Raw genomic sequence first — 27,071 nt, 5'->3', positions numbered from 1 at the left:
CTGTGGTGCTCTGGCCATTTTTTATTTTTCTTGCACAAATCTTGTCTTTATCACTATGATATGGTATGAAGCCATAGAATCTGTTGTCATTTCTTCATGGCTTCTCCTGCATACAACTTCTCCCCCACTGCTTCTTCAGCAGTGGTGATATTCCTTCCTCATCCCCACACTCTACATTGTTGCTGGGGAAGGACAGATGTGTGTTTCAAGGCAAGCAGGGTAGTGGTGGGGAATAAACTGGTTCATCACACCAGTAACAGGTGGATGTGAATGCAAAACCTGAACCTGACAAAGACATGAGTTTGCGTAAGTTGAATTTTAACCTGTTGGAAATGAGAGGTTCCTCTACAGTACAAATTGAGGATTTGATTATCTACAGTTGGCTGTCTAGGCTGCTTGCCTTGTCTGGCTGGTGGCTGCTGAACTGAGGCTCACCTGGGCAGAGTCAGAGCTTTGATCTGGAAAAGCAGCAGGGCAGCACCCTGTGAATGGAGATGTGTGCTTGAACTGTACATTGCCACACTTTGGAAGATAGAGTGACTATACTGCCTCCATATTCTCTCAAACGTTATGACTACAGTTGGGGTTCACTGTTTTAACTTAGCATCAGCTTCCTTTAGAGCACTGACCTGCATTATCAATTAAAGTTTTGTCACTGATTCCTGACACAGTTTTAGTTAAAAAGAAGTTTTGCTTTAGTCTAACATAATGATATTCAGAATACTATTTCAATTGCATAACATTTATTTTTGGCCACTTTTAAAGTTACATTTTAGGAGTATCTGTATGACAGGTAGGTCTGCATAGGACATGGTTATAACAAACACTGGTGTGCTGATTTTCAAACTTACAGGAAAGATTTCTTCATCTAACAATGGGGGATCTTTGCTTCTTGTGAGAGAACCTCACAGCCAAGCTGCTGAACTGTCAGTGACAGCTGCAGTGCTACGAAAGTTTAGAAGGAATAACAGTAATGACAATGCACAATGGCTTACTTCAAAATGCTTCTGCCTGTCGTTTAGCTGTCAAGCAATCTCGTTCCACAGAAGACAGCAATATCATTTACTACATTTACTCTAACTTTGGGTGTATCATAAATGAGGACTGACTAAATTTTTGTTTAGATGCACAAGTTTCATGATCATCCACTTGTCTTTTTAATTAGCATTTCAAATAGAGAAAAAAAGTATTTATTACGATTAACAAACTTCTACCTTTTCTAAATTTATATATCTCTCCTGACAACCATCCCAAAATGACCTGCATAAGTTAGCTTAAGTTTGCTTTTTAATGCAGGTTACAGACGAGTGACACCTAGCTGAAGGGGGAAGTATTTTGAATATGCATGGTCTTCTATTTTGTATTTATCTTCATATTTTCATATGCAATTAGGTATTTGCATTTTGAACTATATTTCTTGACAGAAGCCCAAAAGAGTAGTGTGTGTAAAATACACAATCTATGCTACACGGTTACTAGCAGAATTTAAAAGAGTTGTTCAAGTTTCCGGTCCTCATGAATACATTTAAGATGTTGCAAAGAATTAAACACAGTTCACCTGTGTTTCCAGCCCTCTGAAACATTGAGCAGGAAGATTCTGTTCTGTATTGCTTTCACCCTGTATGATGCCAGGAGATACCATCACTTCCCTTGAGCTCTGGCGTGTTCTCAATTCAGTGTTCTGACCTTAATGAAGAGACTACTTGGTAACTGCATTGCTTAATCTTCCACTGAAATAACTATTAGAAGATATGTATCCGTGGATCATATAGATTATGTAAGTATTAAAACAATTTAAAAAATGGAGAGACTTACAGAAAAATAGGAATATGTTATTTTAATTAAGCAAAAACAGAGTTATAATCACTCTTTCTAAAAATAAAATTAGACTCTTTATCAATCCTTAACATCTGCATTTAATATTTTCTTCTAAACAAAAATACAGATGTGATTATGTAGCAAATTACAGTCTTTGACAACTTATAGTATTTACGTTCTCTTACACTTACTTTAATTCTAATTTGGTCATTAATATTTGATTCATTACTGCAACATGTTACTTGTAGTAAAAGTGCCACAATTGAACTATAAACATGACATTGCCATCTTAAAACTGCTTTGCTATAAACTGTAGAGAATATACAGAGTTACAAAGTTGTTGTGGTTTTATCAAAATATACAAACCCCCCCAAACCTAACACAAGCTAACAATATCTTTTTATGAACTATACAGTTATAGAAAATATTTGTAAAATTATCTTTGCATTTATAAATATTCTACCTTATTTGCTTTGGTCTATATTTATCACCATACAAGTCCACTTAGAAGATATCTTTGTGTACTTTCTTTGAAACCTCTTTACACTCTTCTGTGTTTATTATTCTATTATCCTTATTTAAATGGAACCAAAGCTGCCATGAAACCAGAATTTCTCAAAGGGTCCATAGCATTCACCAGTGACAGAATAAGTAAGTGGACCGTATTATTACTTCAATCAATACTGTATCATTTCAATTGTAGTTTTATTGTACCCAAGCTATAGTTTCTTTTAAAATATTCAAGAAGACGAAGTTAAGTAACAAACTGTGAACCATAACAGAGAATGAAGTTGAGAATCACTAACCCTTGTCATGACCTAATTTTTTAACACTTCACAGGAATGAACATACGTGATTATTGGAAATGCAGATACAGTACAACAGAGCCCTATCTTATAAAATGCAACTTGCAGACATACACCTGCTTGGACTTTTTTAAGCATCTCAGTTAAAATGAATCACACTTCCACAAAAAAGTATAAACTGGAACATTTTGGTGCTCTTTCAGAAGCCCATTCTCCCAGTTCTTAGTGAACGGTGCAGCTGCAGGCTCACCATAACTCTTCGGTGTGGCAGGTGAGGGAGGCAGGAAGGCTGACACTCCTTCCTCCAGCAGCCTGCTCCTGGCCTGGAACACTGCTGTGTTCTCTGGAGAGAACTGTGTTCTGTACTGTGGCCACAGAACACTGCTGGAATGGCTGGTGGGATCACTGAGAAGGGACATCTGAAGGTTAAATGTTGCATTTAAGGCATGGAGATGACAGGGAACCCCACAAACTGGCCCTATACTTGTTTATACACAGGGATAGCTACAGGGATATATATGGAAGTAAGAGTCTTATTTACCTACTCCTCTCAAACTCAAAGTATTTACGGGGAGTTGCTCTATTGTTTGTGTCCAGGCATTATTCCAGGATGAGGAGGGAAACTGTCTATATGTCCTTCTGTGGAGAACTGTATTTCTAAAAGACAAGAGTTGCAGACCCACCAGGAGGTGGACATTGCTATACAGGATTTCTGTTTCATCAGAACAATTTTCTTTAGACCAATGCACCTGAAGAGTTCACCAGGCCACTGACATGGGGATTTATGCAGTTTGGAAGACTGGCTATAGCAAGTTCCACTGAACTTTTATTAAATGCCTCAGAGATATATAAATTGGGAATACTCCTCACACCTCCACTCAGACTTAACAGTTATTATGGTAACTACAAAACTGAATATGGAAAGGAAAAGAGTAGTTTAAACTCCTGAATATGTTTTATAAAGGCTGAGTTACAGAAAAGCATGGCAGAACGCAAATGTACTTCAGCACATCCAAACCCATGAAACATTTCTCACCTTCACTTTAGAATACACAAGATTACAATTATTTCCTTTATAAACACATTACTTTTGTAAAAAAAAAAAAAAAAAGCAATATATGGTTTCTGCAGCAAAAATTCGTTCTACAGAATACACCATGAACCCACTTATTACTTTTGCTTCAAACAATTCTGATTCAAACCCATAACTGTAAAATAGTTCAGTGACTAGTTTCTTGTAATGTTAAGTAGAAGGGTTTGGGTTGGCCATTCTTCTTTCTCTCTCTATCCTAGAGTCTGTTGTGGCAAAAGTATTTTGGGTGTTCCAAATTAAATTTGTATTATTGCAAATACTAGTTTTTCTGTGTTATTTTTTCTTTTGCATATATTGACACACATATAGATGAAGAAATTTGACCTTACTGATACATTTCCCCATTCAATGCATCTTTATCTTCTCCAATATACAGTTTTCAATTTTTCTTCTCTTTTGTTCAACTGTCACTCAGAGTATAACTTCTGGAGTTAGGTTTTGTGTATTTTTTACTTCACTTCCTTCTGAGCCAAGGAAATGTGGATTTTCCAAAAGTTTAGTGCTTTCATTGCAAAACTGTTCTTTTCTATCTTGTGCACCTGGACTTTTGAATAGATGCTTCTTCTGGTGCATTCCCAGAGCAGCTGCAGTCTTGCAAATTTTGGGGCACTGAAAGCAAGCGTATCCTTTTCCATTATGTTCACGTACATGCCTTTGCTCATGGTTCCTTTTGGTAGAAAGATACAAGAAGCTCTGAAAGCAAAACTGACAGTGGTAGCGTTTTTCTCCAGTATGAATTCTTTCATGTATTTTGAGTGTTTCATTTAAAGTGAATGCCTTATTACAGTATTGGCAGACAAAATCTTTGACACCCAGGTGAATACGTTCATGCTTCTGTAGATTACCAGGAACTGAGAAACATTTACCGCAGGTTTTACAAGTGTAGGGCTTTTCCCCAGTGTGACACCTCATATGCATTTTTAAAGTGGATGGACTTTGAAATTGTTTTTGGCATAACTCACAGATATAAGGCTTTGAAGCAGCTACATGCCAGTGTACATGTTCTTGAGCTTCTGCTGTGGAAGACTGGTCTCTTTCACAGAGCTCACAATGAAGATTAGGCATTTCTGTGTTCTCCTCCTGGCTGACCACCTTTTCCTCGGGAGCATTCCTGAGTGCATACTCTCGACTGCATGTGTTCTGGCTTTCCATACCAGTGTTCTTGCTTCCGTGCTTTTTCCTCCACTTGGTCTTTTTCATTTTTCTTAGCTGCTTGGATTTCTTTTTTGGTTTATAGTTATAATAAGGTCTCCAGGGTTTATCACTGGAGTCCTGGTCACTAACATCATCACACATTTCTGTCAGCTCCAGGCATTCTGAGCTGTAGAGTCTAGATGGGCTTTTTTCTTTTACTTCCATTTCTGGTTCTTCAGTGAGATTGTCCTGTTTGGACTCATGTTTGGATTTTCGTCCCCTTTTACAAAACAGCTTAGATCCTAATATATGTCTTTTTACAATGGCTTCATTACCAATTTTTACTGTTATCTGACAAAGAGGTGCAACATTGCTGTCAGCAGATGTTCCAGGTAAGGCAGGCTTTGCAATGTATGTTTCAGTTTTACTGGACTCTTGGACAGTATTTGTAGTTTTGCTACATGAACCTTCAGATTCTGTCACGTGCTGCGTATCCTCTGTTGCTTCTGCTCTGTTGTATGGCAGCGTTTTCTTTCTCTCCTTAATAGTTTTTGATTTTGTAATGCTCTTCCCATAATTATCCAACCCATACTTACAGTCATCACTTACTGACTGACTGGGTAGGTTATTTGAAGATTCTGTCTTACTGTTTTCTATGGAAGTGACTGTTTTACTGTGCATTATTACGGATGAAACTCTGCTACTGTGCATTATAACAGAGGGTGCAGAACTGCTGTAACTGATGACAGAGGTTGAATTTTCATTTATGTTAGCTAAAGACACAACTGAGGAATCACACTCCTGTGAACCTGAGTCATTTGCAGCAGTGGAAACTCTTTTTTCAGCTGGGAGGAAGTCCCTCTGCAGGTTAGAATTTAAGATACCTACTCCTCCAGAGAAAGAATTCTGAGTATTTGTGGAAGATGCTGTATTATTACATGAAGATGTATCCAAGGCCAGAGTTCTGTTGTTTGATATTATACTATGTTGAAAATTCAGCGGTGGTAGCTCAGAGCTGAGAGAGCTTGGAATGAAACAGTTAGTAGAAGCAGTTTCATTAGCCTGGGTACTTGTTGGAACGTTTTCATAGGAAGAATTTCGATAGGATTTATAAGGCAGTCGCCTGCATTTCATAGGTAAGAGTCGATACAGTTTGTATGGGTACATATTTGGTTTTAAACCCCCATTGGCTGTCTTTTTATTTACTGACAGGCGATGGTCAATTGCATGGAAAGACTTCTGGTGATTTTTCAGTATATAGTAAGTCATGAAGGTCTCCAGACAGAAAATGCACTGGTAGCGCCGCTCTCCAGTGTGCCAGATCTCATGTCGGGTGCGGTACTCAGCTAATGCAAAGACTTTATTGCAGTAGTGACAGGGATATGTTCTTCTCCAGGAATGCACATTTGCGTGTCTTCGAAGGCTGGACAATGTGACATAACTACGCTTGCAAACAACGCAAGTGTATAATATCTGCCCATCAACGACTTTAACCAAATGATCCGTTTCTGGTAAAGTGCAGTTTGCATTAGAACAATCAGTGATGCTGTTTTCAGACAACAGAGGCTCTGTGTTCGCACAGGAGCTTCCACTCCGTCCCTCTGTACCAGTACAGTTATCTGCAAAATTCTGTTCATTTCCATTATGAGCCGGTAAGTTACTTGATCTCATGCAGACTTGTTCATGACTTTCCAGTATATTTAGATTTGCAAATTGTTTGCTGCAGTATTTGCATGTGAAAGTTTCCTGATGCTCTGAGTGGAGCTGAAGGTGAGCAGTGAGTAACACCCGGTCATTGAACGATTTTGCACAATAGTTACAACTGTAAACAGGTGGAGTGACTGTCGCCCCAGATGCAGAGACATTAGCAGAACTGTTTTCCTCTTCTCTGGATACACGTAGATCTCCTGGTTTATTCTGAGATTTTGGAACAGAAGTAATTGTCTGATCAGTAACTGCTTCATGCTGGGCTTCTGTAGTGGTTACAGAAGAGGCTGGTACTTTTGCTACAGCCAAACCAGTACCCTTGGGTTTAAAGGCTGACTTAGGAGTACTACCTGCTTGTTTTCCCTGCTGAATAACTGGGGTGGCTTGGTGATTTTCATAGCGGTCCTCACCCACCTGGTATGAAGGGCTACTGTCCTGGTCAACAAAAGGGGCTCCTTGTGATGTATCTCCCCCAGAAGAAACTGCATAGGAGTGTTCAGCCAAGGTACTGGCTGGCTCAGCATCTTTGCACACATCACTTCTGTCGAGGCCAATGCTAGGAGCTTGTATTGTGTCAGATACCTTTTTAAAGCTGGCCCTCAAATCAAGGGGAGAAAACAAATTGTTTTCTGTTTCAAAAATAGAGAATGCATTTGTAATTCGTGGTCCATTTGTCACAGCAGAATCTTCATGTCGCTTTTCATGCCTTTCCTCTTTGACAGTCCCTTTTTCATTAACACAGTATGAATAGGGACAGGGGGAACTTGAAAAATTTACATCTGTAAGATCTTCTAGAAATGATATTCCGAGTTTTTTCCCTGCAGCTGCAAGGTCCGTTACAGTTTCCTGCCTCTTAACAACTACTGTAGAACTGTAGATGTAGTTCAGTATCTCTGTAAACACTTCAGCTTTGAGATCATCTAACTCCAGTACATGACCTGAAATACAGATAGTACGACTCCAAAAAATATTTTTAAAGTAAAGGCTTGAAGCTGCCAGCACATTACTATGGGCTTTAAATTTGGTGTCTTCCACAATTATGGTGACATCACATAAAATACCCCGAATGCGCTGTTCATTTAAAATGGAAAGTACAGTGTCACTGTGGAAGTCGTCCTTGAGGTCCTTTGAATGGGACATGACTGTCATCTACAAGAGAAAAAAAAGAAAAGGAGGAATTTTTAATCCATTTAATTTACACAATTATAGTTCTATATTATTTTAATGTATTTTTTAGTTTATTAACTTTTAAAGTTTAAGAATGAGTAAAATTTTGTCATAATATTTCAGGTTTAAGTCATCTTTTATTCTCTGGTGTCAACACTATGCAGGAAATGTCTGTCCAGATCAAGGAAGCAGGAGCACCAGTAGCTCCTCAGCGGGAGGCAGAGGATCCCTCCCACTCCCTCCCTGCTTGAACCTGCTGTCCCTCCTGAGCCTCCACTGGATGCCTTTTGCAATGCCAGTGGGTGCAGCTGCTCAGGGTCACCCTGAAGGACTCCCTGAAGCCTGGGGAATTCCTCAGCATGCCACAGAGGGACCTGGCACAACTGAAGGAGAAGGCTGTGCTGCCAAGGTTCTGTGAAGAACAAGGACTTTGCTTTCTGGGTTGTTTGTCAGACACCGACTTCACAGCACAGCTGCATCTGACCTCCTTACTAAGCTCATATTTAAATCACAGCAACAGAGTCTCAGTTTCAGGGTAAGGCTTTATAAACAAATGAATGCACAAGGAACACAATTTGGTAGACAGCAGTGAAGTAACTATAACACTGTTTATGTGAATTGATTTTTTTTTTAAATAGTGATTAAATTCACTCAATAATTTACACTACTTTAAAATTACTGAAAAGTTCTGAGTAAAACAAGTAGAAAAGAATGGAATAACAAGTAGAAAATAAGAGTTTTTTTTATGTTATAGTTCATGCTTGGTGTTCACACTTTATAATTAGATAGTGTATTCTTAATTTCTTTCAAATAGTAAGATTTAATTGCAATAATAAGTACCATTAAATAACTGCTAATATATAATAATTAAGTTTAATGCTGACAAAAACTACTTAGATTAGCCACTGTTACTATATGAGTATACTGGTTCATTCCATTGAGAAAAAATATGCAAAATATGAATGAAAAATAATCTGAAAAAATTGATTAATTTGCCAGTTGAATTTGAATTTTGACGACTTTTGCCAACCTAATTTTCTATCTGGTGAAAATCTGTTTTCACCAGATGATTTTTCTCAAATTCAGATCTGTGCCACAAAATGAGGTTTATTCCTTTTTTCCCCATGTCTGAAGTAGTGTTTTGAACTAGTACTGTCCATCTCTGACTTCACGTCATGAAGAAATAGTGCTAGCGGAACTTACCTATCACTACTGTTATGAATGAAGTTCTACATGTCTAATTTAATAAACAACAAAATTTAATTTAGCAGCAATTTTAATTAAACAGCAATTTTATATAAATTACTACAATCAAGTATATTAAATATAATCAAGTATATACAAAAAATTCGGCAGTGATTAATTAAGTATGATTAAGATTTGTATAAAGTATAAGCAAAACTGGCCAGAGTACGGGGAGGGGGAGAGGGCTTCTCACCCTGCCTCACGTATGACACAAAGTAATCCAAACGAAACTTATATACTGTATGCTAATACATATATTCATCAGTATTTTTCTGTAAATCTCCTCCTATTTTTGATTCTTGAATTCTACGTCACTACACTGCAAAGTGCATGCTCCATTTGTTGTTAGGGGGGTCTTCTGGCTTTTTGGTGGTCTTTCCAGAGGAAGGCTCGCTGTCTTCCTCGCTGCCCTCTGAATAATCTTACAGGTTGCACATGCGCACTAAGCTTTGTGTTATGTAAGTAAGCATTATGTTCCAAAAATAAGCCTTATTATTTCATAGATAAAACCACAACTTAGATTCCATACTTGGAATTGTCCCAACTTTGTTCATCCCAAGGCCAATTCTATTTCATGATCTTGCTTATCTCAATACTACATCCTGTATCCTATTTTTCACGTGTAATAATCTGCAAAGGGGCCCAGCTGCCTTGTAACACTAATCAAATATACTTTTCCTTTATCACTTTATAACAATTATTTTCTAAAATATTGATATAGTTACAGTTTAGTTAGCATGAATCATATCCATTTATCACAACAGTAAAAAACTTTTCTTTAAACTTACAAAAGTAAAATGCACCTTATAGAATGACTGGCAGAAATTTTCTAAGACAGGCTAAAATATTACAACACTTTAAGTTAGGATTTACCTTCTAAACACTCCATCTGCTGGTCCAAATTTTAATGTTCAGCTTTAAAAATTTTACTATGACCTTTACCCTCAAATACTTAATATCTTAAGAATGCCAATATATAAGATGGGTTTGATCCAAATAGCAAAATAAAGGTTTGACACATATTCACTAGGCTTGCCTAGTGAATTTAGAACACATTGGCTCATTCACCCAAAATACTGGGAAATAATCTGTTCTAGAAAATAGGACCTTTATCACAAAGTTACGTAACACAAATCATACACCCCTGCTCTACCTCATCTAATTACACTTAGGACACTTATCACAAATCCACAAACTACTTCCCTGCAAATCAAATTACACAAAAAGTAGCAACAACTTTACTGTGAAGCCAAACTAAAGATAATATGAACAGGACTGTAATTTGGTAGATTACAGATGAAGCTTGGAAGTAAAATTTTTACCTTGCAGCATGGTTGCTGTTTCTATCAGGAAAGGTGTTGTCTACACAAATAGTCAAAATTTCTAATAGACTTTGATGGTTGAGAATTTTCAATGCAGAGAATTCACAACAAAGTTGTGATTCACAAAAAATACCTCTGATGTTTCCCATGATATGCCATGGGTGTCAGGAAATGAATTAAGCAATATAATGGTGATATAAACATACATGAATATTATTTTGATTATTTGATCACTCTCAGCAGCTGTAAATCTAGATCCCTTGAAATCTTAAAATTATAGCTTATGATGAGTTTGTTTATGACACTAATATGACTTAAAATAAGTGATATTTATTAATTTGGAATAGCAACCTGAAAATCACAGTGGTTAGATACAGTTATCTGCTTTGGTTGGGTATCTGTACATCTGTAGATGTAACTGTAGATAGTTTCTGGTGTATGAAGTCTACAGAAAGCATACTGACAATTCTTTCCTTCCAGCAAGCAGCCACTATTCCATAATTGATTCCTTTTTCTCATTGACAATGTCTGAGATTACATCTGACTTGACCATGTGATGTGGTATTAGAAACCAACTGTCAGACATCAAAAACATTTCACAACAGGAGCTATTGATAGGGTTATTTCTTGAGTATAGGAAATAAATGATGTCAACTCTACCTCCCAGTGAACTGCCTCACAGGAACTTGCCTGTGTTTTTTGTTTCTTTATTGGAGACAGCTGGTTTTAGTTCAAAGACACATCATCTGACAGACCGACTGCTAATGCCCTGCTGAGAGGCATACAAACCCAAGTGGGTTTATTACAAGTCTTATTGTTCAACTAATTATCTTAAAATTTATCTTCCTAAGGACAAAAGTGAGTATTTTAATTTCAACTTGCCATGTACATAGACTGCCAGCTTTTGGAGTCCTGGACAATTTGGTATGCTCAGCAAAATACTAAACTAGATTCCTTGTGCCAACATTGCAGAAATGATCATTTGCTATTTGGTCACTTAATTTTTTTTTTTTTTTTTTTTTTTGTGTGTGCTAAACTATAAGCTACATATCTCATTGGAATGTTATACAGAAAAATTCCAGGGCAAATCAGTTTTCAAAGCCAACACTTTCTCCTTCTTTATCTCAACCTACACATACTTCAAATAGTCCATTTATTCATGTCTGTAATGATTCTCTGTCTTCTATTTTACCTCACTTCTTGCATGTGCAAAAACATGTCTGAAATGCTCTAAAATCAAAATGCCCTACCTAGCACACACATATAAATGGAATATTTTAGGAATTTTTTTACATTCCATTTGCAGGTCATACAGTAAAATGAAAACCTGCTCTTCGCTTTCCAAGAACCAAGATACACGGAGTTCAAACTTTTCAGATGTGTTAGTATTAAACATGTTTCATTAAAACACTGGAAAGTCCATTCAGAATGTAACTATTCTGCTGTATAATTTTTATTTAGTTTTATTGTAAATATTTCCCAAAACATATATAAATACCATTTGACCTATTAAAGAGCAACAAAACTCCTCAGCCAACTAATCCTTTTTTTTTTCCACAAATCTGTCTGTTCATTTCATACTTTTTACTCTCAATCCAGACATAAATAATTTCTTAGGAATCTGAACAGTACCTTTGTAGAATTACCTATTGGTCTTTGGTACACCTATGAATAACTTCAGGTTCAGAACAGCAGAACAGCAGTACCATCTGCAGATTTTCTGCAAAAGCAGTAATTGACTTAACCTCTCCTTAAAAGTTGTTTGAATCACTTGGAAAAATCAGATTTAAATACTAATCTGAAATGTAAGTGTAATGGTCAGTAGGTTTATTAAATTATGTAACAGTACCTTTTCTGACATCAACAGAACACCACTCCAGGACTACAGTCACAAATGAAAGCAAGTAGTACTAAAAGTCAAGATCAGAGACTGATGCATCCAAACACAAATTTGACTACTTATGCCTCACAGATGACACTGCTAATTATAAACAGAGAAGCCAGCTTTATGTGAACACAGCTGAGAGTAGAAGCAACTGTTAATTTTTATATTAACATTACTCTGAAGTCAACTAAGTGTTGAGAAGAAGTTTAACTGGCCCATGAATACCAAATAAAAATATTTTATTACCACAGAGAACTACTACAATCTAGAATATTCTTTTAAATTCTGCTTATCTTTTGAAATCCACTGCCAGGTGAGTGTACCCCATTACATATAGGATTTTTCTATTCCACTTCAGTCAGCTAAATTTTAAAGACAAGCTAGTGGCTTAACAAAAAAATTCCAAAGCATTAGGCACAATTGCTAGTACTGAGGTAAAATCAAAACCAGCACGATAAATGATGAACTGTATTAAGAATTCTCCCTGTTTTCTTGCTCCATTAATTTCTACTGAGATTTTAAAGTGCTAATATATTCTGGCATTAACCACCAGGACACTACAGAAATATGTTCATTCCATATCTTCCTTATGTTCAGTTTCACCTCACTCTTGTAAAGGTACTCTGAAGTCTCTGTTTTGTTTCCAGCTGGCTTCCCCAGCTGAGGAGGAATATTCACCTGTATCTTAAGTCTCTTTAAGGATGTTGGCTTTGTTCTAGAGCCGAAATGGAGTCAGGCATTACCAACAAACAAAAACCCCCAAACAAGTATATCCCACCCCCACATCGCCCCAGCTCTGATCCTTGCTTACCTGGAAATTTACTGTCCAACCACCACTGCTACGGTGACTGCCCAGTTTTTTATGGAATCATTTCACCAGTCCTGTGTCGGCAGCAGGGCTGCCTGGACCAGGGTGCTGCAGCCTCCCTGCAGCCTTGGGCATGCAGGGCCGTGTTCCCGGTGTCTAACGACGTCAGTGATGGCTAATCACCTTCAATAGCTCGCAGGAGTGCGTAGCTCAGTGCTCGCTCTACAGACCTACAAGTTACTTCTTCAACTGCACTGAGAGACTTTCTCTTTGGAATCTCGCTACTCACATCCTTCCTTCCCTGTTGCTATAGAAGAGCATTACTGTAAATGGTTTTTTTTCAGCCTCACGCTTTCCTCTTTTAATTGAGACAGCTGGGGGGGCTGGGATGGTGGAATGTACCCTAGGAGTATGTCAGTCTTAACAGACCACTGATGCCTCGCGACGAAGCATTCTTTCAGAGCTGGTACTTTTCCCCACTATTAGCATCCCGACCTCAATTCTCTCACTCCCCGCTTCACGCGTCCCACGACCTCTCCCACCGCCCCGTGCGGCCTCGGCAGCGCCTCGCTCGGACACGCAGGACGAGCCCGTACCCGGGCGCTCCGTGGCTGCTCCGTTCCCGGCACCGCGGCCCGTCCCGCCGCGGGCGGCCTCCCCCCGGCCCCGGGGCTCCCGTCCGCCCCCGGCCCGGCCCGGCCGCCGCCGCCCGCGGGGGGGCGCTGGCCCCGCGCAGTGCCGGCCCGGCCGTGCCGCGCAGCGCGGTGCGGGCTCTGCCCTGCGCAGCCCCGGGAACGCGCGGCCCGCGGGCGCGGCTGCCGCCGCCTCCTGCCGCCTCCTGCCGCGCCGGCTGCGCGCCCGCGGGCCCCGGCGCGGCGGCCTCGCGCTGTTCGCGCGTCTGCGAGCGGCCCCCCCCGCGCGGGCCCCGCATCGCGCCCGCTGATGGCGGTGCCGCGGTGCCCGCGCGGCCCCTCCCGCGGGAGCCGCCACTGACCTGCCGCCGCTCCGTGCCCGCCGGCGCAGCCTCGGCCCACGCGCAGCAGCGCCCCGTCCCCATTAACACCGGGCCCGCGGGCTCTCCGCGGGCGGCGGGCGGGCGGGGGCTGCGGCCGGGGCCGCGATCCCGGCCCGGCGGCGGCCGGACGGCGCGGCCGCCATTTTGCTGTGCCGATCCCGGCAATGGGATCGCCCGAGGTCTGCCGGGCAGGGCCGGGCCCGCGCCCTCCGCCGCCGCCGCGCGTTCCCTGGCCCTGCTCCGCGGCCGGCGGGGCCGGCGCCTCGCGCCGCGCTGTTCGCAGGCAGCCGCTGTCAGCGCACAGCGATGCGGGAGCGCCGCGCTCCCAGCGCCCGGCGCCTGCTCCTCGGCCATCAGTGCAGTGCTGAGCGCGTCCCTGAGAATTCCTCATGACCTAACACAGCACTTCAATGCCTGACCGTCCTTCCAGGCCTTTCGGCCAGGAAGAAAGTGTTTCTGAGCATAGATTGCTCTGTGCTACCTTCTGCCACTTCCCTCCAGAAAGCAGAGATGAAACATATACTTGAAAAAAAACCAAACCTGAAATAAATGACATTTAAGCAGTGAATTATAGTAACATTTACCCTTTTCATTATCTGATCATGTTTTTTTTTTTTTTTTAAAGCATATATAGAGACTCAAATAACGGCTTTGTTTTAAGCCGTATTCTAAAATATAATTTAGGTTTCTTGATACTTTAACTGCCTCAGGAAACAAGCACAACATTACCATTAGTGCTTCATAAGCAGTAACAAATGCTCCCTTAGATAAAGAAGGACAGAGCTTGGTTTCATCTGTCCAGATGCTCCAACACATTTGGTACAGTTCTCCCGGATACTGTCTCAGCCTCTCACTGCAAATAGTCAGCAAAGTCCGTTTTCTCAGAACCAGAAATCAGAAAGCTTAGAGAAAATCTGGGCTTTGAGACAGATGAAAAACATTGTTAGTAAATGAACAGTTTGGGTTTTGTCTTAAAGCTTGCTTTTGTCCAAGGCTAACTAACCTATGTTTATTTTTTCAAAGTATTCTGTATAAGGCTTCACAGGACAGAATCTTTATTTTCAAATATTAAACCTACACATTAAAAGCACTGAATAATAGGAACTGGTTCATTTTAGACAAAAAAAAAAAAAAAAAAAACCAAAAAAACCAACCCCCCCCCCCAAAAAAAAACCAAAAAACAAACAAAAAAAAAAACCAAACCAGAAGCATGAACTATTTCATCATTGTCACAATTGATGGGCCTGGAAGTTAGAATTTTGGTAGAGCCTTTTCATGATAAATGCTGCTTATCATTGCAGGAAACTGGTTAATATCAACATAATGTACAAAATCTACTATAAAGAGGGGGAGGTGTGTTTGTTTGTTTGTTCGTTGTTGTTTTTTTGGGGTTTTTTTCCCAGCATTCTGTCTAGGAACTATCAGTGCTTTCTCAATTGGTTAAAAACTATGGAAAGATATTTTTTCCTGTCAGGAAATTGTAACAATTTCAATGATTTATCTATACATACATTTTTCATTAACTTATACAGTCATCTTAGAAATACTGAACATTTCTGTGTAGAGTTAATTCCTTCTGTAATTCTGGATCACTGGAATTCTTACCTACAAGTTCACCTACTGAAGCAATGAATATGTTTTTACCTTAGGGCTCTCTGCCACCAAAAAATGATTTCTTTAATCTCATGGCAAATTGAGTGATGAGATGACCAGTAGCTGTTCACCAAGAGCTGTGGGAATGGGAACAAATAATTGAAGAACGCAGTGTTTTTGATGGCAGAATGTGTCCCAACGTTTTCCCAACATTCATTTTTATTGCAACCTATATAATGGATAAGCAAAATTTCATGCTTACATGTAGGCTACTCTTAATATTGAACTTTGCCTATTGCTTATTTGCTGTTTCTTCCATTTATTACTGTTTTAGATATGTATATACATAATCATATGTATTAATGAAGATTTTTTACACAAGTACCATAAAAAGTATTTGTGACAAATGTGTTGTCAGTAACAACACAATAAAATGGATTAAATTAAACCTGTCATTATCCCTTAAAGAAAATAAATGCCTTACTGAACAAGTATCTTGAAACAAATTTAAGGAAGGTTATTAATTACCCCTAAATCTTAATTAAAATTTGTTATTTTAAATTGTTTTGAAAATCAGATGCATAACCATCATTTGTATAGCTGATACGTCCAACTTAGTGACAATAATTTATTTGTACTTAAACATTGGATGCTCTGGGAGTCTTAATATCTATGGACAATATAATTGATATGGAGAACGCAAAAAAGAATCAAGATTTCTCATTTTTAAAGGGTGTTTTCTTAAGGTAACTTTAGCTCATCCACTAAAAAAAGAATCACCTTTTCTGTGACTAGTAGTGCAATTGAAGGTACTAATTTCCATATACATATATTTATGTATGTGTATGTATATATATATATATATATATATGTATGTATGTATATATATATATAAAAAAAATTGATCTATTGGGAATTCACAGTCCCATCAGCTCATTGTGTGTTAAAAATATTTTTCAGAAAAAGTAATTTTAAAGCTGTCTTGACCTCATCCAAGATTTTACATAATCATTATAATGTTTCATGGAAAACCAACTGCAAGCAAAGAAAATGGAGGCACTGGTGCTACAGCCAGACCTGTAAAAGCACTAACAGTGATATCTGGGAGAAGTTGGACAAGATGCATTTGCTCTGCAGCCCTGATTCCAGGTTGTAATCCCCAACACTAATGATGTACCTTAGAAACAGTGATCTTGCTAGAGTATGTGTACCAATTCCTATTAAACATAAATATTTGTGCATCACAGCACACAAATACTGTGTTCCTTTTAGAAGGAAGTCCAAGTAGTTTAGCATTGGAATATTTCTCATATGGTAAATCTGCAAGATCTAGTGAAAATTTTCAGAAAATCTCTTTAAAATGTATAAAACAGTTCCAAGGTTACTGAAATGGTGGTGTTGGGATGCTTTGCTGAATAATTTCACTTCTGCAACTTGTGGCATATGGTATTCTTTCTGTAAGACTTTTTAATGAAAAAAATGTGCCAATACTCCTCTCTAGCCAAGCAGTTTCAGTTCTTAAGCAACAGCAGAAAACAACATATAGAGCATTACTCAGTCTTGCAAATTCTTCATAAGCAACAGGAGTTCGGCCAGGATTTGACTGGTTTCTGTCTCAGTGTCTAGACCAGCCTATCCATGAGAAAAGTGCTAGGATAGACTGTCATCTTCATTGCTCTCCCTGCTGAGGGGAGAGCATCCAGGGCTGCTGCTGAGAAGGAAACAGCTCCTCTGTACCCTCAGGCAGGCCAACCCTTCACTCAGGAGTGGGGCACAGCAAAGACCCAGCAGCCCAGAGAGACTTCAGTTCCCCTTTGTGGTCCATGAGCAAGGAAAAGAGTTCATGTGCAACCCTTTTCCTCTTACTCAGCATCAAGTGGAGGGAGAAGGAGTCCAGGTACAGCACCTGCAGCAGTCCTCTGCCCTTCCAAGTCTGGTGGAGAGGAGAGAAACCTGGGACAACTCACTTTTTCTCAAACTGTGTGAGCTCTGCACATGCACCAAACTAAGTCTTTCTCCAAGAAATGATGCCTTCTTAAAATTTAGGCATGGCCTAATCAAAGTCCCATTAACACTAAACAGGACACATACAAGCAATTTTTAAAGGTGTAACTACATCTTTTTACCTTTCACCAGTCTAAAAAAGAAAATGAAGCAACAACAATAACATAAATCTAATATTCTCTTGCACAAAATACAAAAGCTTATGTTGTTCTGCTGCTAAGAATCAGCTGACATTACATCTTGCTATCTCTGAACAATCTTATTATTAATATTTTCCATTTAAGTCTTTCTTTTTTTATGTGCTGCTGGCAAGCCATTTTCTAGCTGCCTACACTTGTAGGACATATCAGTCCTTAGCGAACAGAAATCAGTTGCAAACATGACGGTATGTTTACAGGCAGAGTGACAACAACAGACATTCTTCTGTTGATGACTCTTGTCAAATGTAGTAATTAATATATTTGAATAGCTTTAAATAAAAGAAGCAAACAAAACATTTAGGTTTTTTTAATTCAGAACAATTACTATGTGGTATTCTGTTGCTTGTTCTGTTATCAGAAACGTAAAATAAAAGTAGTTAACTAGAGTTCAGCCTCCATTTTCCAATTTTCAGAGGAAGCATCATATGAATATGGGAGCCAGCATCCACAACGCAGGCTTGAGGCTGCTGTTCTTCTGGATGAGGTATGTGGGGGGCCAGGCCAGTGCATTTGTTCTTGCCCTTTACTACAGCTGATATAGCAAATCACGATGGACTGGAAATAGAGTTCAATCTGCACCTGCAAACACCTCGTTCAGTTGGTGTGCCAGCTGGCTGGACACACCCATTTTGGAAATCAGAACTGGTCTTCAAGCTGTTAATTCACCACCACTAGCCTCCAATATTCCTTAAAATTTTGCAAAATATTTTTGGTTTTGCTGTTCTTTTGGTAAACCAAAACCAACATACAAATGATAGCTATTGCTCTCAGTTATCACTTCAGTGTGGCCAATATTATGACAACTTAGCATACAAGCAAGAACTTCATATGCTCTTAAATATTCTTATGCTCTGTTTTGTGCTGACCAAAGGGCCCAGTCCAAACCCTGCTCATCCTTTTCCATCTACTGCATGTTTCCAAAATAAAAGCTGAAGCAGGGCCTCTGCTCATGCAGTGGAGAAGGACTGTAGCAAAAGCAGTACAAAGAAAACCTTGATGGCTCCAGCTCTGGTTTGTGCTGCTTGCTCTGCCACCAATGTGAACTGCTCAGATCTGAGCTCAGCTCAGGTGGGGGACAACAGCAACAGCAACAACTACTACTACTGCTACTATTACTACTACTACTACTACTATTACTACTACTACTACTACAAAAACACCAGCAGTTGGCTTGCCTCTCCATAATAATTTCCCAAACTCTTGTTCACTTAGAAGCCTTAATAGTAGCATGTGTTAGTACATATCCACATTGTTTATGATTCAAGATCATGAAAAGATTCATGTGGCAGTGTTTAAACTATCTGAAATTAATAGGTTCTGGTACTGATTCTCAACTTGGCTGTTGAGAGTAAGGGAAATGTTGAACATTGTCAGGATAATCTCAATTTCCTAAATCTGATTGTTATATATGAAGTCTACTCTCTTACTAAGTACTCCAAAAAAGAAAATGGGAATATTTTCATTGATTTCAAGGCAAATTTATTGAGGCTACTTGTCACCTAATCAACTTCACAGGTTACACCCACTGAATTTAAACGCAAAATTTGCAGATTCCCATTTTCCCCATCATTTTAATTAATAGGATTTTAGACTTATTTCTCTAAAATATATAATTTGGGGTAACCCAAAGGGTTGGACACACTTTTCATTTTATATATAAATTAATACTTTAAGAAGAAAGGCCAAAAATAACCTGTACATAAACTTGCCGAAGTCAGCAGACAAATTTCTCAGAACTGATCTTACTTATCTAAGCTTCTTTTTAATCTGGGACTGAACACTTGCACAGAAAGTGTAAGTGCTGCCTAAATGCTACATCCAGATATTATTCCAAAAGTCCATGATCAATTGTCATTTTTACTTCCACAACTGTTTCTCGACCCCTGTCTTCTCCTCTTGTCTGGCAGAAGACAACACTTGTGTCATATCTCTTTGCCTGGCTACGTTAGATAGAACCAGAGTGCTACACGCAACACCAGCTTCATTCTTATTTGGTGGCTTTAGTTTGTCACTGTGTAAAGCAATGTGATCATGCTTGCTTCTGAATGCTGGTACAAGATTCAAATTGAGAGTGCCTGAGCATTTCTAAAAGACACCATTACCCATGATTTCCATCCATACTTACAGCAGTCCTGTAAGTATTCAGAATCCTAGAGGAAAGTTTCCATTTGCAGACCAAGCCTACCATGCCAATTTTATCCAGCTACTGCAAGCCAAATTGAAAGTGCAATAATAAAAATTCACAAGAGATATTTCCATTGAAAACATGAAGGGTTTTGGTTAAAATCTTTGAGTATTAAGAAACCACACTAGGCCATGCCCAGAAATCTTTTTATATGGTGATTTTCAAGATGCATGCATTATTGTGAGCACATGGTATGTAAATGCATTGGGCTGCTTAATAAGCATTCAGTGACACACATCTGCAGCTTTGCTAATGTACCTTTTATTCCTATGTGGTTGTCAAGGAAACAGGTTATGGCCCAGTATTCTGTCTAAAATGTATTAAGCAAGTGTTCTATGATAATTTACTTAAAATAGGTACAACTTGGGTTTTGTAGCTCATTGCTTCTGTAAATGCAGGTAACCTGAATTTATCTAATTGTAATGTTTCACTGATTAGTCTAAACCACCAATGCCATTTTATTGCCTCTGAAAATCCTTTACATTTTCTGTGTCACACAACATTGCTTATTAAAAGTAAATTTAATTACAGAAAACATTTTGAGATATTCTAGGAATTGAAGAGGCCTTTTTGACTTGTGGGGTTGTGGTTTTTTGGGTTTTTTAAAAATTTGATTCCTTACCATACATTCTGCCTAGTAACCTTAATTACTTATTTCAGTTTAAAGATTCCACAGCAAGAATTACTTCAATGCAACCAAGCATTTCCTACCAAAATTTGTGCAACTAGTGCCCCTGAAATCAGTGGGATTCTCCCTTTCTTATACCCTTTGGTACCAAGGACCACATTAAAAATTAATGAATTAATCAGACTTTCACTGATTCTTTCATTTGATACAAGTATATCTTAAATCTAAAGCACAGATACCAGGCATACTTATACTAACCAAGGTTATTATTGGACATTCACAACAAGATAAAAGGAAACTGCTAATATTTGGAAAAACCGTGCAAAATGTGAACTGTTATTTTGAAATATCCTTAGTGATTATTTATCACAATACCATACCTGAATCTACAAACTGCTCTTTCCAGCTCATGAATCAAGAGTCTTTTTACTGTCCCTGATTAAAGTAATGTATAAAGGTAGAGATTCTGTGAACTGTACCCAGCTTAACCAACACAAGAGTGTCAGAAACAGGCAGTGGCACTGAGAGTTCCTCTGCCTTTCCTGTGTGGCACAGGTTTGTAATGAACACTCGTGACTGGGATTCAGAGCTAACATTCTGGCATGCTCAGGAGGTTTGTGTGCATACCAGTATGTTTGGTTTGTGCAGATCACTGGAAGCTCTAACAACCTGTTTCAAAAACTGTTCTGTCTGATTCTGTTTGTCCAATCTCTATGGGAATAGAAATCCAGTAGGAACTGGAAAAATCCAACAATATTGACATTAGAATAGAGCAATGTGGTACCATAGTGAGAACAAATCTTAAATTATTGTAATAAATTAGAAATTAGCAGAAAATATACTCAGGTAATGAATTGGTGATGGTGTTAAATAATTTAGTTCTATTTCTGTGTGAGATCACCCCATAAACTTACCCACCTAAAATCAGGTTGTTCTTCTGTTAGAGTCTTTTAAAAGTGGTATTGACAGGTATTTTCAGCAAAACCATCTCAGTAATTTTGTGAACTGTGTGGCTACAGTGTATCAGCCTGCAAAGGGAAAAAGTCCAAATTTAATGACTGATTATTAGATGAGTACTAATTTCCACATACATTGTGTAATTCATCAGATTTTTCCCTGGGGTACTATAGGGCTCCAAATCTACATCTGGGAATTTTAGAACACACTCGCAATAAACCAGTAGCATTAACCAAACTTCTGCTGCATTGTTTTATTATGGTTTATCCTGTGTTGTGCATACTGGACATAATGATATGTTCTAGACAGAAATGCAAGGATGTTTTCAAGTTTAAAGTAATTATTTTGAAAGACATTTTCTTTCTTCTCTTTCTCTTCCACCACTTTTCTTTTGATCTCTCTTGTCACAGATATCACCACAGTATTTGTGATAATGACATTTCTAGGCAGCTCTTGTTCTCTGGAATACACTTCCTGTATTTCTCTGCTTAAATGATTATTCATCACTGTCAAACATCCTGATTTTATTATTATGTATCAAACATTCTAAAAAGATTTTCTTGTAACAGTATAAAAATTAAGCGGAATAGGGTTTTGTTTCAAAGATACTGAAAAAAATGAAATTGTTCCATAGAGAAATTGCAAAATCATGCAGATAAGGCTTTATGACTCAGCTGATAGGCATTCATACAGCAGCAAATATGGAGCAGCAATTAAAAATACATAGTTCCATCCTCCATTTGCAAATACACCATATGCTCTTAGCAATAACATCGTACAGGAAATACAGGATCCATTACTTTGACTTGAAAAGGTAAGAAGGTGAGCTAATTATTTTTTGTTGTTGTTGGTTTAGCCTTGTACATTTTTAGTATATGTTAATTTGAATAAGAAATCTGTAACTCACATCTGCCAGAATGAAAAAAAATGCAGTAAGTCATTATTATTACCTCAAATTCCAATAAAGGCATATTCATAAATGACCAAAATAGGATAAATGGGAAGCTTAAACATTATGTTTGGAGGAATCCAACAGTTAAAGATCTTACCAAAGTTAAAGATTTCCCAAATTTGATAATAGTGGAATTCAAATACATTATTCATAATAAATCCTTTTTAATACTTAGTGAAGAAATTTATGTGATAAAGCACAACAGATACTAGATACCTCAAAAGGGTTAATTGGTACCTATTCATTACTAGCAGAATCTATTTAATAGTCTGGCAAATATTATCTGAACACAGGTGATTTCCCACTGAGAGACCTGCACTTTCAAATCAGAATGAAGTTTAGAGGCAGAAGTAACCTTGATTAGAAAGACCATTGAAAAACAAGTAGGACAGTGTCCAAGTGAATATTTTTTTTTGTTTGATTTAATTTTTACTCATGCTTTGTTTAGATTTTCTGTTAGGCAGAAATGGAATTTGCATGGATAAAGGAACAAATTCCAATTATAAAAAGGGTGGTTCAGTATCAACAACCCGACTTCTATGGTAAAATTAAACACCCCCTCCCCCAACCCTCAACAAAATAAACCCAAAAGCCCGAACAGGCCCCCCTGACAATAGCATTTGCAGGCTGTGCTGGAGGTGGGAAAAACTGCACCTGCTCCTCCATGCCCTGGTTAGCCCCCTTAGCAAAAGAATAAAATGGATGAAGTTTAAAAAAGATTTTTTATGGCATCTCTGTCTACAACATTCTGACACTGTGCATTAGGTGGATGTAAGTGCCACTGAAATACATACAGCAACCCACATATAACAGTCAAAACTGGAAACAGCTTGCTAATTACTGGACTCCTCCTAAATAAAGAACTTGGTTTCTTTCGCTAGAAGAAATTACCATTCATGGCTGCCAATGAGTTTTTCCAGACTCATGAAAGCACTTGAGTTCAGTATTTATTACAAGAGGACTTGCACCCCTTAAAAAAGAGCAAATCAGCAAATGGGTTTAAAACAACCATAGGGAAATGTGCTCATGTAATGGAGCTGCTTTTTAAAAATTGTTTGAGTGGGTATGTTTAAACACAAAGATATAATAAAAACAGTTTATTGCTAAGTGCCCCATATTTTCTAAAGATAAGTATCAGAGGCAATAAATAGATTAGACATATCATTTGCTCAGCATTTCCTTTAAAAATAACCACACAAGAAATAAATAAAGAAATGTACTTTCTTACTACATTTAATGGTGCCCTCCATATTAAAACTTTAGACAGGAAAATAATCTGCAGAAGCAAGCTACTGGAGATAAATCAAATTACAAAAATGCAGGCTTTAATACATCACTTGAGAGATGCTGTCTGTTACATTTTCACTTCTGTTTCTTTAGGTGGAACAGAGGAATACTGGAGTGCATTAAATTATTTTTATAATTATGAATCTAATGGTTTTATTGTCATCATTAAGGCTTTGCCTATTATGACACATGACAAGTCATATTCCTGAACAGTTGTACTCTTCTCATTTGGAATGCACTGAACTGGTATATTTAGAAGTAAATGAGAATTAGTTTAATATTACTCATACTGTCAAGGCTATTATTGATAATTGGCTGTGCTTCTAAATACCTCCTCTGTGTTCACTTTCAGTGCTGAGTCTTCTTCCACACAAAATATACTCAGTCATTTTAAAGTCAAGGACATGAAAGGAAAATGGCTTCCCTGCTGCAAAAGTCTCATTGCAGTAGTGAGAATTTCTCAAGTCACGTACAAAGGGCATGGACGAGGAGATACACTACATTATAAGCTCAGTGGAGACATTCGGTAACATCTGATCTGTATAGGCAGTTACCTGTGGTTTAACTTTACTGGCATAATAAAAAATATTAGCTAAAAATAAAAATACAGAATTATAATTCTTAAATTTTGCAAAATCTACAAGGTCTGCAAGTTACCGCAAACCACAAGTGAGCTTATTCTCTAAAGGCTTGTTTAAGGTCTGACAGAAGTTCTTTTGCAGTATTCTTAAACACAGTTCTTTACCTTAACTTCAGACTGGCTCCACTATTTAAAGAAAGGTTTATTAGCATTACTGTGGCTGAATTCAGCAAAGTTGAAAGGAGGTTTAAAGCTTCTGATTCTCTACATTTGTCAGCTGATAAATGTTTTAGTCATAATTTTATACTTGTGATGATAATAAAACTGTTACTTTATATACACACAGTACAAACCTTGACCTATATGCAAGACTGGGATAAATTAAAAAAGAAACCAGGGTACGTTTCTGAGAACAACCAATGCAAACCAGAAATAAAACAGGTTTTTGTGTGTACAGCTTTATAAACATGGCATCATTTAAGAACTGATAGCCGCATGGAAACACAAAGTGAGATCACATTCTCAGTTAGAACTAAGAGGAAACAACTGCGACATTTCCATTTGCATTGTGATATTGCTACTAAAGAGAATAACATCTTTCTACATCTCTACCATTGAACCTTTTTAAAGGATTTGGTTGCCAAGGAAACTGGTTCTGGCCCAGTATTAATCTGAAAGAAATATATTATGAGTTGGTGTAAGTAATACAGTACTCATAATGATTGTTATTCTTTATACTCAAATTCAAGGTTTTGTACTTAAGGCTGTTAAGTTTTTATTTAATAATTTTTTTTTGTGTGTAGTAAAACACATTTCAGTGAACTGATACTCAGTTTAAGCTGACAGGGCCATCTATATCAATCTCTCTCTTTAAAGTTCTCCTACCTTTAAATAACAAGAAATACTGCAGTTTTATGTTTGTAGCCAATACTGAAAATATAAACATTAAAGCATATTATTCTTTATTTAATATTTCGCACAAAACACAAAACCGCTTATGACAGAATTTAAATATTTTTCTTTTTTCTAATCTTCCTCAATTTTTATTTCTGCCTTTTAGCTGCAAGTTTAGTAGTGCTTATAGTCAGCTTTAAAATGTCATGGAATCAATAAGGTTTTCAAAAATTCTTTTGTTGCATAAGCGTTGCCACGCCCTTTGTACATATGATTATTTTAACAGACATGATTGCTCCACTTTCACAACAGATTTAAAAAAAACAGATACGAGTAATTGCCATGCCAACATGTGAAGCCAACAATTTAATATAGGTTGTTTTCATTAACAGTTTAGTGAATTTTAAAACTGAAAGCCACATTCCAAAGCCCATTTCATGTTCTTGCAACACTGACCAAGAAAACAGTAAAACATGCAAATCTCAACCTACCTGCATGTACCACTTAGAGCAGTGTTAACATGGCAATGCACCCAGCCATTTTTATGTAAAACGATGGAGATAAGTTCTGTTCGTGGTCTTCTTGATAATTTTTTAGCAGCAGTTGTCAAAATTCACATGGGAAGCAGCTTGAATAGACCGTGAGCAGAAGAACTGAGTTTATCAACAGGGAAAGCAGGAGTGGGAAAAATAAGTCCTCATCCAAGGTTTTCCAAAACTGCAAAACAAGGTTGGCTTTTTTTTTTCTCCTCCTTAGAGGGTTCAAAGCTTGAAGCTGACCACTGCAAAGGCCACTTGTCACATTTACTGAAAATCAACCTATTGATATCACAGCTGAAAATATAAACTCGACAACCAAAGCCCATTGCACAACGTGGACTGCGTAAGAGTTAAAAATAGATTTGACGTGCCTCCTACCTGCATAATAAATATGTAAGTTTCAAGTGCTTTAATTCGATATTCACATTAATTAACAATACAATATACATTATTTAAACTACAGTAAATGCAAGAAGAAAAAGGGTGACACCATCTGGAAGCACAGTTTGCTTTTTTTTTCCCTTTCCAAGGGCTAATAATGTAGTTTGAATGTGATGACAAGCTAACAGCTCACCACATTGCAAATGAAAAAAGAATTCTTAAGGTGATGCTCAAATATCTAAGCCTGTAATGAAGCAAAAACCAGTCTTCACTACTGCATGACATGGCACACAGACCATTTACATACTCACATTTGAGATACTAGGCACAGTATAATGAATTCAATACACAGCATGCACACAGCACAAGCAACGTTAATCCTGCCTGCCATTTTAGGCTTGCAGGAGTAAGATACATACTGCAGCACAGCTCTGGTAAGGGAGGAGGCAGGGGACAGCTCACCTTAAATGCAGTATCTGATTAATGTTGTAAGTGACATTGCGTATCAGCTACAGAGTCTTGGTTCAACTGGGTGGGAGGGAACAAAGAAAATTGTCATCAACTGGTGATGCAAGATGAGCTCCAGTCACTAACACTGTTAGCAAACTCCAAATTCTACAACGATACAGTAGTAGGCATTTCAAACTCTTATCAAAATCTGCTTGTGCAATGGCTGAGTCGCCTGCCGAGGAAAACAAAACAGTCTTCTTGCTTATTGGAGAAACGCTGCATCCACTACAGCAACATCCTCTTGATGCAGAAAGATTTCACGTCGCACATATTAAATCCTGAATGCATTTGCTGTGCTTTCTTAATTTTTAAGTTCCAGTATTTAAAAATAAAATTAAAAGCCAATGATAGCAAAAATAAT

General features: G+C 38.1%; 1 protein-coding gene and 1 long non-coding RNA gene across 9 annotated transcripts in view; one reads left to right on the top strand and one right to left on the bottom strand.

The window, feature by feature from the left end:
• Positions 1 to 1,822: 1,822 nt before the first annotated feature.
• ZBTB38 (zinc finger and BTB domain containing 38) lies at positions 1,823 to 26,795 on the bottom strand. Of its 6 annotated transcripts, XM_085587718.1 has the most exons (4): positions 25,772 to 25,801; positions 21,529 to 21,638; positions 15,645 to 15,730; positions 1,823 to 7,707 (listed from the first exon to the last, which is right to left on the bottom strand). In XM_085587718.1, the coding sequence occupies exon 4, from the start codon at positions 7,705 to 7,707 to the stop codon at positions 4,129 to 4,131; it is 3,579 nt and encodes a 1,192-aa protein (XP_085443844.1). In that variant the 5' UTR covers positions 15,645 to 15,730; positions 21,529 to 21,638; positions 25,772 to 25,801; the 3' UTR covers positions 1,823 to 4,128. The 6 variants fall into 6 exon arrangements, with proteins under 6 accessions (XP_085443844.1, XP_085443845.1, XP_021392636.2 ...); XM_085587719.1 differs by lacking the exons at positions 15,645 to 15,730; positions 21,529 to 21,638; positions 25,772 to 25,801 and adding exons at positions 12,989 to 13,292; positions 13,980 to 14,053; XM_021536961.4 differs by lacking the exons at positions 15,645 to 15,730; positions 21,529 to 21,638; positions 25,772 to 25,801 and adding an exon at positions 26,663 to 26,795.
• LOC116183955 (uncharacterized) overlaps positions 17,504 to 27,071 on the top strand; it is a 35,912-nt gene continuing 26,344 nt past the window's right edge. Inside the window, exon 1 of one of the 3 annotated variants that reach the window (XR_014957381.1) lies at positions 17,504 to 18,281. This is a non-coding gene — a long non-coding RNA (uncharacterized LOC116183955). Of the gene's footprint in view, positions 18,282 to 21,636; positions 22,382 to 26,071; positions 26,213 to 27,071 lie in introns of those variants that run through there. The other 2 variants (XR_014957380.1, XR_004148674.3) reach the window with 2 other exon arrangements.

This window comes from Lonchura striata, chromosome 9 (genome assembly GCF_050655825.1).
Source record: "Lonchura striata isolate lonStrDom1 chromosome 9, ASM5065582v1, whole genome shotgun sequence".
NCBI lineage: Eukaryota > Metazoa > Chordata > Aves > Passeriformes > Estrildidae > Lonchura > Lonchura striata.
Note: the sequence above shows the minus strand (reverse complement) of the source record. Positions and strands in the feature narration are given on the sequence as shown.